At 42.8% G+C, this 11,729-nt stretch overlaps 1 protein-coding gene across 1 annotated transcript; it reads right to left on the bottom strand.

The window, feature by feature from the left end:
- On the bottom strand, positions 1-9,422 carry LOC133950056 (gastrula zinc finger protein XlCGF57.1-like). The gene is made up of 2 exons (XM_062384222.1): positions 8,983-9,422; positions 1-2,626 (listed from the first exon to the last, which is right to left on the bottom strand). The coding sequence occupies exons 1-2, from the start codon at positions 9,275-9,277 to the stop codon at positions 1,320-1,322; spliced, it is 1,602 nt and encodes a 533-aa protein (XP_062240206.1). The 5' UTR covers positions 9,278-9,422; the 3' UTR covers positions 1-1,319.
- Positions 9,423-11,729: the final 2,307 nt, after the last annotated feature.

Below are 11,729 nucleotides of genomic sequence, written 5' to 3'. Positions count from 1 at the left end.
GTGATTCAAAACGAACATATTTAATCATATGAACTAGTCAAGAACATACATATACATAGTGTGCAGCGAAAACATTTCAAACATAAAGACATGAACAACATTATGAAAAGTATATAGTGGTATAAATCAAATCAGTTGAAACAAGAAATATCAACACAATTCTTTTTTGTTATTCAATGATTTATATTTTTTAGGGACATGAAAATGTTAAAAAAAGACAAAGGAGGGATTCTTAATTCTCGATTTGAAACAGTTAACTATGAATTTATTATTGGGTATTTCTTCTTCACTGTCTTCGTACTTTTACTTAAAATACAATATGACTTTACTGTCTCTGTACTTTTACTTCAGTGAATGATCTGAATTCTTATTCCACCACTGGTTAAGTTTATTTTGTTGATTACACTTTGCTAAGAGAACACCCAAAACAGCCCATTTTCATATTTTTCACATTCTGTGTTCCACTTCTAAATCACAATGAATTTTCCCAAAACTTTGCAAAATTGAAAGTGATATTCAATGACAGTGTGTATTCCTTTATGAACTTGAAACCAGTGTTGTGCATGAAAACGTTCAAAAGAACGCGTTCTTTGAACACATTCATTTTTACGAGAACGATAAACTAAACGCACATTTTTGAGCAATAATTAATTTGAACGGTGAACACGTTCATATTATCTGAGGTCTGGCTAAACAGAATGTTTTCCTTCTACTGAGGAGAGACGCTGTCTAAATCGAATGCTTGCACCATGTCGTTGCTCAGTACCTGTAACATTTCCGCGATGTAGCCTAACCTAAACAAACATACTCTGTGACTGTGTAAGCTCTGTGACCCCTCATATGTCTCGTAAAAAGCTGACTGTCTGCTGAATCGCTTACCACACTCAGAGGAACTAACTAGATTCTATCCGATATGAATCCTCATATGGAATTTCAGTTCGTCATTTTGACCAAATGTTTTACTACATTCAGAGAAACTAAAGCGTTTCTCTCCCAGTATGACTCCTCATATGTATATTTAGAATGCTCTTTTGGGTAAATCTTTCATCACACTCAGAGCAACTAAAGCGTTTCTCTCCCCTATGACTCCTCATATGTATATTTAGAATGCACTTTCTGGTAAATCTATCACCACACACAGAGCAACTTAATTCATTCTCTCCCGTATGACTCCTCATATGATGTTTTAGGCTGTCATTTACAGTGAATCTTTTACCACACTCAGAGCAACTAAATGGCTTCTCTCCCGTATGACTCCTCATATGTTTTGTTAAATGAGACTTTTTTTGTACATCTTCTACCACACACAGAGCAACTCACTAGATTCCCACGGTATGAATGCTCATATGGAATTTCAGTTCGTCATTTCGACTAAATGCTATACCACACTCAGAGCAACTGAAGGGTTTCTTTCCTGTATGAATCCTCATATGTGTATTTAGGTTGCCCCTTATGGTAAATCTTCCACCACACTCAGAGCAACTAAACGGTTTCTCTCCCGTATGAGTCCTCATATGTTTTTTTAGACTGTCATTTACAGTGAATCTTTTACCACACTCAGAGCAACTAAACGGCTTCTCTCCCGTATGACTCCTCATATGTTTTTTTAGACTGCCACTTTCTGTGAATCTTTTACCACACTCAGAGCAACTAAACGGTTTCTCTCCCGTATGACTCCTCATATGTGTATTTAGGTTGCCCCTTTTGGTAAATCTATCACCACACTCAGAGCAACTAAACGGTTTCTCTCCCGTATGACTCCTCATATGTTGTTTTAGGCTGCCATTTACAATGAATTTTTTACCACACTCAGAGCAACTAAACGGCTTCTCTCCCGTATGACTCCTCATATGTTTTTTTAGACTGCCACCTACTGTGAATCTTTTACCACACTCAGAGCAACTAAACGGTTTCTCTCCCGTATGACTCCTCATATGTCTTGTTAAATCAGACATTTTTCTACATCTTCTACCACACACAGAGCAACTCATTAGATTCTCTCTGGTATGAATGCTCATATGGAATTTCAGTTCTTCATTTCGACTAAATGTTATACCACACTCAGAGCAACTGAAGGGTTTCTTTCCTGTATGACTCCTCATATGTGTATTTAGGTTGCCCCATTTGGTAAATCTTTCACCACACTCAGAGCAACTAAACGTTTTCTTTTCTGTCTTACATCCCATATCAATAAGAGGCTGTTTGTTATTTCTTGTAATTAAACCAGACTGAGGTTCCATGGTCTCCATCCAATCATCCTTACTGACGTCAGTCTCAGAAGAGTCTTCAGTCTTGTCCTCAGGACCTGGTTGTAAACGTCCATCAGGACCTGAGTTCCAGGCTGGTTCTGGTCCTTCACAGTCCGCTCTGTTCTTCTTGGTCTCACTCAGATGAAGCTTTGACAATTTATGTTTCTCTTCCTCTTCTTCTCTCTTTACAGCGACAAGAGTCAATGTGAACTTGTTATCAGCCTCTTCCAGTCCTTGAGGCTGCTGTCCATCCTGATTAGTCCACGGTTCTTCCTTTTTATTGTGGTTGGGATCTGGGTCCTCCTGGTCCAGAAGGGGGCTCCACTGCTGCTGCTCAGGGGGAACCTCTTCTTTCCTCACCACCAGTTGCAGGAAGTCTGCAGGGAGATTAGAGAAGTACGATTGGATTTGTTCTCAAATAGTATCAGAATACTAGTGTTAATTTCGTTAACAATGAAAGCTATTCGTTAACGACCCTTTTCTCATGAATAAGACAAAGACGTAACGAAAAACGGATCTTTAAAAAAAAAAAAAAAAGGACTAAATCTATTATAACTTTCGTTGACGAGACGAGACGAAAATGCTGAGGGTTGATTAAGTCACAATCATTTTTTTAAACATCATTGTATCAGGCCGTCATGGAGTACCAGGAGCAGGCGAGTGTGTGTGTCAGCCCCTAGCTGCCGCTCACTCGCTCAGAGACACAGTGAGATCAGAGCTCGTTCACGTGAAGCAGCCACTCACTTTCACACCGGCTGCTTCTAAACAGTGGAAACAGTAAAAACACAGAGTTTCTTTGGTCTCAGCTGATCAGAGCCGCAGCTTCTTGATCAGAGCAGAAGCTGCAGCTGGTTTGTAACGAACTTCAGTTTCTGTGTCCGCCTCCAGTCTGACCTCCAAATATGGAGAGCAGTCAAATAGCCCTACATAGTTATGTGTTTAATTTATTTCAAAGTAGGCCTACACTTGCCTGTAGGGCTGCTTGATTAATCGAAATTTAATCGTAATTACGATTATAGGGTCAAACGATCTCCAAACTACTATAATCGAGTTGAAATGATTATTTGGCGCGTCTCTTTTTTATGCACATGCGTAATTCAGTCCTTCCCCCGAAGCACTCAGCGGCCCAGCTGACTGGCACTCACTCTCAAGCAGCTGTAAAGTGAAGGAGGCGAGTTGTGTGTGTGGTGACGGCTGTAAAAAAAACAGACCATGTAGTGGCCGCGCCACGCACCGCTATTCTCAAGCGCACTCCCGCTTGACTGTTCAGGGTTTCCATCATTAGGGGCTTGAATAACCGGGCACCAATATCCTGGTTCATGGAGGAATAAGACACGCAGCCGTCATCGGTGTTTACCGGAACCGGAAGTGATTACAAAGATAAAGCATCGACTTCAGAATAAGGGCACATATTAATAATCGTTTAAATAATCGTGATTATGATTTTTTCCATAATCGAGCAGCCCTACTTGCCTGTGTATTTTCTTCTCCTCTTCATAAGCATTTGGTGATTTTCTTTGTTGTAACAGGTAAAACTAGCAATAAATTGTCAACAGCTTTCTTTATTGTCGTTCTATAATTTCAAAAATGCAATGAATTATAGTTTAGTATAGTATAACTTTATATAAAACTTTATTAGCTTGTTATCAAATATGTTTTGCTCCAGACAAATTTTATTTGGGGGAAGAGGGGGCAGAGTGGCTCTTTTGATAGTAAAGGTTGCCAACCCCTGCTATAGACCCATGCTAGGAGGGAAATTTAATGGACAACCTAAGTACTGCAAGCTAGATTATTATGCAGTTTCAGACACAACACAGGGGGTCCCTGGCCGGAGAAGGGAAGAAAAGGAGTTTAATGAGACTAATACTAGACTAAAATGCAATTAGATTTCTAGACTAATTGCATTTGACTAACTCAACTTAACTAAAACTAAGAAGGATAAAAGTGACTAGATGTGACTAAAACGAATATGCATAACTGTTCGCTACCGATACGCTTCAATAAGAGAGTGGCTCTACCTGAGTCAATGTATCCAGACTCCTGTAGTATGATATGTAGTTTGAGAGGCTACAGTAGTGTGCAAGTTAATCCTGAGTTTGAAATGCCAAAATTACAAGGTCATTAATGTTACAGTGTTTCCCCTACCATTGTTCAGGCCTGGCGGGCCGCCAGGCCAACGAGCGCCCCCGCCAGGCCAACAACCGGCCAAAAAAAAATACAAAATAAAATAAAATACTGCGCGCGGGTGTCGCGCGTGCGCAGATGATGCCCCTAACGGTCAATCTGACAGCATTAAGTTAGATAATCATTAGCATGGCACCACCAAAAAAACTTAAAAGGGATGAAGGACAAAAAGATATTTCAAGGTTCTTCCTAAACACGGTGCCAAACGAGAGTACAGGTGGGGAAGAAGGGCGACTGACAGGTGTGGAGGAACAAGTCGGAGGGGCAGAGGTGAGAGATGTCAGCGAGAGCAACCAACCGAGCGCTAGCAATAGCATCGGTGACCGAGATAGGGGCAGCAAACACCGAAAATCCGGCTGGGACCCAGACTGGCTTAAAAATCCCAAATATAGCCAGTGGCTATACCAGACTCAACATGGTAAGTTACAATTTGTTGCCTGATTCACGTCTTTGTTATCACTCCTTAAAAGTAGTCCGGTAAGCGTGTCCGGTTGCTTAGCGAGGGGACATGGGTGTTTATTAATGACGTGTTCGCGTATCGTAGTGTCCGCGCGCGTCCGAAATAACTGTAAATGAGTAGGCTACTACTAGTACTTTTGCAGGCTGAACGTTAAAATACTTCTTAACTTAGAGAGATGGCATCTGCAGTAGTGCGCAATAGGACCTTCAAGGATTCCTGGTCACTAAATTCGCGTAAGACCACTCTCTCCCACCAGTCTTGGCTGCGGACTCGCATCCAAATTCCTCTTGTTTGCGGCGGAGCTTAGGGTAAATATAAAGATCTGACGAGAAATTGACGTTGCTGCGCTGTGCTGCTCCTTCTTAATTGAAGGAGCAGGCAGAGAAAAGCTCTCTCCTGCTGTGCTTTCATTAAAAGGGCTCAAAAGTCTGGTTCTGGAAGTAAAAACCCTATTCATTTTTCCCCATTGAGAATTGGATTATTAGCCATAATATCATAACCATCCAAGCTCACCACCAGCTATCTCAATATGTATTGGTGCGTTATGCTCCTGTACATGAAATTAGTTTATATTAAATCAACTTTGTTTTTAGAAAAACACTGTTTATTCTCCGGCAGAAGAACTATACCACGAACCGATCGCGTAAATGCGACGTCTGATTGGTTCAGCCCGCCATTACCATGAACATTTTCAAATGAGGTTTTGAAGGAGAATTATTTTTTTTCGATAAAATTAGAATAAAATAATAATAGACTTTCTGAATTGAAATATTTTTCGTTTACAGGAATGTTCTGTCGCATATGCCGCCAGCATAAGCAGGCTGTAAAGAGAGGATCACCCCAAAGGGTGTTCATTGAGGTCCCCTCTCAGACGTTCAGAAAGGATGTCTTGGATACCCATTTGAGGTCAGAACATCACAGTGCAGCGTTTAAGGCCCACACAACTTTGGTTAAAGGTAAGATTTAATCTAATGATTTGATTTCAGTGAAAGAATTTGACAACTAGACTTTAATCACATTAATGTGAAACTGATGTGTAAGGACTTATTTTGCTCTTTGTCCAGGTCACTCTGTCACAGCAGCTTTCGAGCCTGTGGTCGTTATTGAGCATGAGGCTGTGGTGGGTGCTTTCAAGTGTCTGTACTGGCTGGTAAAACACGAAATTCCCCACCACACTAACTATCCAGCTCTGCTTGAGCTAGCTGATCTGCTGGGTTGTGACTACTTTGCCAAACTGAAGGTAACTGTATAATATTAATTGGTAAACTGTCAACTGTATTATAATAAGACATATAATTTTAATTTTTGTATTTTTCTATATCTCTTTTATTTTCAAAGATAGGGAAATCCACCAACTATAGGTCCCACCGCATGGTTGATGAAATGCTGGAAATACTGGCTGGTGTTATAGAAGCACCAATCCTGCAGGACATTAGAAACTCCCAGGCTGTCGGGATCGAACTGGATGAGAGCACTGATGTTGCTGTGATTAAACAGCTGGATGTACATGTTCGGTAAAAAGATAATGTTTTCTTGTAACAATAATTTAACATAGTTTGAAAAATATATTGCAAGATCAAGCTATGTGTATTTATTTAATTTTAAAACTATTTTATTTTAGATACCTTGATAAAGAGGGAGTTCTTTTTAGCCAGTTTTTGGATTTGGTTCCCCTTCCTGATGGGAAGGCTGACACCATTGTGACTGCCATCCATAAAATCCTTGATCAGAAGGGCATTCCCAAGGACAAAATATTTGGTCTTGGGACGGACGGTGCAGCAGTCATGACAGGTATAAGATTATTGGACTTAAATATATTGTTTTTTTCGCAATTATACCCTCAAATCTTTTTTTCTTTTTAAAAATAGGACGCCATAATGGAGTGGTGAAACAACTCTGCGACACCATGCCATGGCTAGTCGCTGTGCACTGTGCTGCCCATCGTTTGGCTCTGGTCTGCAGAGATGCCTCAGAGAAAACAGCCTACATGAAGACTTTCAGGGACCACCTGCAGCATCTTCACCTGTATTTTTGTAACAGCAGCAACAGGACAGAAGTTTTGAAGGCAGCAGCCACAACACTGGGAATCGCTAATCTGAAAGTTAAGGTAAGACAAACCTTAATTTTTACAAGGAGGAAAGATTACAGAAAACTGTTTCATTGCACCAGATATTTCATAATATTTTCCCTGCAATAATGTATAGGAGGTCAAGGACACACGCTGGCTTTCACAGCACCAGGCAGTGGCAAACCTGCAGAGAAATCTCCCTGCAGTGCTGACGGCCCTTGCAGAGGAGGTACAACACAATAAGTGCCCTGTGGCAAAAGGACTCTACTCCTTTTGTGCCACTTATCGTTTTGTAGCTGCATTGCACCTTCAGGCTGATGTGCTTCCTCATCTGGCGAGATTGTCAAAGATCTTCCAGAAGGAGGACGTTAATTTCCTCGCTGTGAAAGACCAGGTTAGATTATCCACTGTCCTTGTTATAACTTTTTTTTTAATCCAAACAAATGATTTGATATTTTTTTTTGGTTGTGCAGTTGTCACACTGCATACTAAATGTAACTTTGTTTTTCCCTCAGGTACCAGTCACAATTGCCTCAATCCAAAGAATTAAGGAGGCAGGTCACAACCAACCTCCTGGCTCAGCCCTGGCCAAACTCCACCACGACCTGAATGATCCCAGGGGGCTGGGAATGTTTAATATCAGGGCTGAAGAGGAGAGAGAGAGGAGAGGGCAGCAGTCCTCTGGCAGCAGTGACCAGCAATCATTTTCGGGTCGATTTTGCACTCAGGTATTTATTTTTATATTTATTTATATTAGCTAATTGCAACCTGACAGATACAACTATTTTGTACCACAATTATCATAGGATAACAAGTTTTTTTTTTAACAAACTAGGTGATGGAGCCATATCTGCTGCAACTTGTGGAGCAGTTGAACGGGCGTTTCCAGGAACTCCACATCCTTGGGGCATTTAGTGTGCTGAGCCCACAAGCAGCCAGGAAGCTGGATCAGGATGTGCCTGTGAGCCAACTGAAGACTCTCGCAAAAAAGTTCCACCCAATGGATGAGCAGACACTGCTGGAAGAGTGGGCTTCATTCAGAGAACATCTCACTACTGGCATTCTGAAGGTGAAAGATTTTTTTAAGAGCTAGCTTTGTCCCTTATCAAATTTCATCCTATATTAATGTTCCTTGTCAACTGCTCTGTCAAACTATAGGACAAGAACCAGATGGATGTAATGAAGGAGCTGACCTCACAGTACGATGAGCTCAGTCAGCTCTACCCCTGTCTGAGCAAGCTTGCTGCAATTGGGCTCACTATTCCGCTCAGCAGTGTTAACTGTGAGCGAGATTTTTCCACTATGAACAGGGTAACACAACTCATTAATAATTTTAGCAAAGTAATTTCTACCTTTAGTCAAAATTTTAAAATCTAATGAACAAAGACAAAAACAAATCTTCACTTCTGGTAGGTGAAAACTGACCTCAGGAACAGGCTGCAGGGAGAGCACTTGGGGGACTGCCTGAAAATATCCATAAATGGGCCGCCTGTTGGAAACTTCCCTTATCAAGAGGCCATGGAGCAATTCTTCCAAAAGCCAAGAAAGATCAAGTGTAGCAACCAGCCATGCTCACTGTGTTCATAATAAAATAAGTGTATTGTAAATAAAATTAGTGTATTGTAAATAAAATTAGTGTATTGTAAATAAAATGTGTTTATTGTTAATAACGTGTTTATTGAATCATTATCAACTTGTGATGGCAAAGCAAGTGTTTTATATGGAAATAACCAACAAATACTCTAGCATCCCGTGAAAAATGTATAACAAATCACACTATCAGCTCTTACCACCGGGCCTAAAAAAAAATTCTAGGGGAAACACTGTGTTACTTATGTCAGGCTAAATATAATGTAGATTACCTGTTAAGTTTGCCTTCATGCAATGGATAAGCTTAGCTACCAAACAGCAGCTTAGCTCCATTAGCTAAGCTAGTGCAGCTAATGTGCTCTGTGCTAGCTAATACGACACCACAGCTTAGCTTCAGTAGCTTAGCTATCTTTCCGGCTCCAGGGACTGACCTGCTCTGTGCAACCGGACTACCGGCTTCATCGCGGCATCGAGCAGCCTCCTCTGGCGGCAGATCTCCACCTCGGACCGCTCGGACTGCTCCACTCTGTCTTCGTACTCGGCCACGGTTTCCTCAAGCACCGCGAGGATCTCCTCAGCTGCCGCCATTAGCCGCTCGGTTAGCATCGCTCTCAGCGCTGGGACTTGATCCTTTCCTCCTCCTTTCTCCACCTGCAGCAGAAAGTCTTCAGCTGCAGCGCTGATCCGCTCACGTACCGACACCCGCAGTAGCTGCACGGCGGACATGTTCCTCCTTTATGAGAACTTTGTGTCTCGGAGCGAACAAAGAGCCAGCGGGAGGAAGACAGAGACTCCGAGCTCCGAGCCAGCAGCGATCCCTGTTGGACTGGAGGACGAAGAGGAAACGAACGTACTGTTACTGCACAGTTTAAATAGTCTGCTACAAGTACTTGTTTGATAATTACTAAAGTATAAGCAACAAAATAAACTTGACCAGTTGTGGAAGAAGAACTCGGATCATTCACTGAAGTAAAAGTACAGAGACAGTAAAGTCATATTCTATTATAAGTAAAAGTCCTATGACAGTGAAGTAGAAATACTCATTAATAAGTAAAAGTTAGGACCCTTACCCGAATAGGACCCGAATTTTATATATTATTTTATATTATGTTACGTTTACATATTATTGAATTAAAATAAACATAAGTAGCCGAGTTCCTGGCTGGTTCCGGTAGCCGTTTATGTGACCTTTCCTGCATCATTGGTTAATAAAGTTTTGTTTGAAAAAGTCCACTGTCGCTAGGGTATGGGAGACACCGTTGCTCAGTTGCAGCGAAGCCATTCCCGGAGAGAGGAAGCTCGTAGATGTTTAAAGGCAGTTGCAGCGATTTGAGGCAGCTGTCAGTTAGGGGCACTTGCCACTGCTCCCATCCGATTTGAGGGTAATCACCGCAGATTGTTATTGTTAAAGCAACTCACATTTTTAGAATACTCAGCATTTGTGAGGGGCCATTTTAGGGGTTCAGTATCTTGCCAAGGACACTTAGGCATGCAGATGGGAAAGAGTGGGATTCGAACCGGCAACCGCTCTATCCCCTAGGCCACGCTCCCCTCAGTTTGTAATGACCTTTATCCAGGCATCCTATTGAGATGTTGATAGAGTGTAGAACTGTTACAATCTGGTACACACAAATGTGGCAGGACATGACCGTGAATTCAATGGAATATGATGCTTAATGACTAAAACTGGAACCCTGCTTTATTTTCAATGAGTTGCATAAAAAGACTCAAACATGCTTTGACTTTACTCCATTATTAACATTTACCATCACTGACACAACAGGTGGTGTCACCCCGGGCACGTCACCGTTAAACGCAGAAGCAGCGTGTGACGTCATACACACTGTGACTGCAGGATTACAGACGCAACACCCCGGGGCCTTCATCATCATCACAGGTGACTTTAACCATGCTTCCCTCTCATCCACACTCCCAACCTTCTTCCAGTTTGTAAAATGGGCCACCCGTGAAAATAAGACTTTGGACCTGCTGTATGCAAATGTTAAGGATGCATACAGCTCCACTGCCCTGCCACCACTGGGCAGGTCAGACCACAACCTAGTCCTGCTCTCACCATCATACAATCCTGTGATTCAGCAGCACCCAGTCACAGTGAGAACAGTGAGGAAATGGTCTCATGAGGCCATGGAAACACTGCGTGGGGCGCTTGAAGCCACAGATTGACCGGTGAGGACATTGATGGCCTGACTGACTGTGTCTCTGAGTACATTGGGTTCTGCATAGATAACACCATCCCCACTAAAGAGGTCCGCTGTTACCCAAATAACAAGCCGTGGGTAACAAGCGGCCTGAAGGCCCTTCTCAACGAGAAGAAGAGGGCCTTTAGATCACGGGACAGAGCAGAACTCAAACGGGTACAAAGGGAGCTCAAGATCAGCATCAGGGAGAGCAAGGACAACTTCAGGAGAAAACTGGAGCACAAACTGGAGGAAAACAACACCAGGGACGTCTTGAGTGGTATGAAGGAGATCACTGGTTTCAAGAGGAAAGATGGGGGAGCAGCTGGGGATGAACGACGTGCGAACGAGCTGAACACGTTCTTCAATAGGTTCAACCCCAACCCCCCCACCCCCGGCGGACCCTCCAATGTCTCTATGACTGCCCTCTCCTGTCTGCATCGGTGGGACGGCTGTGGAGGTGGTCCCTGCATACAAGTACCTGGGTGTCACACTGGACAATAAACTGGACTGGTCCACCAACACAGAGGCCGTCTACAAGAAGGGCCTGAGCCGGCTTTATTTCCTGAGGAGGCTCAGGTCCTTCAACGTCTGCAACAAGATGCTGCAGATGTTTTTAAGTCTGTTGTGGCGAGCACCATCTTCTTTGCTGTGGTGTCCTGGGGTGCGGGCATCAAGGCTAAGGACACCAACAAACTGAAAAAACTGATTAGGAAGGCAGAGTCTGTGGTTGGCTCTAAGCTTGTCACCCTGGAGGAGGTGGTGGAGCACAGGATGCTGGCAAAACTGCTGGCAATCATGGACAATCCGTCTCACCCCCTCCACAAAACACTGGACAAGCTAAGGAGCAGCTTCAGCCACAGACTCATTCAACCCCGCTGCTCTAAGGAACGATACAGGAAGTCGTTCCTCCCAACCGCAATAAGACTGTACAACACATCTACCTCTGTCAGAGCCACCATCACACAACTGCACTAAAT

This window comes from Platichthys flesus, chromosome 24 (genome assembly GCF_949316205.1).
Source record: "Platichthys flesus chromosome 24, fPlaFle2.1, whole genome shotgun sequence".
Classification (NCBI taxonomy): domain Eukaryota; kingdom Metazoa; phylum Chordata; class Actinopteri; order Pleuronectiformes; family Pleuronectidae; genus Platichthys; species Platichthys flesus.
Note: the sequence above shows the minus strand (reverse complement) of the source record. Positions and strands in the feature narration are given on the sequence as shown.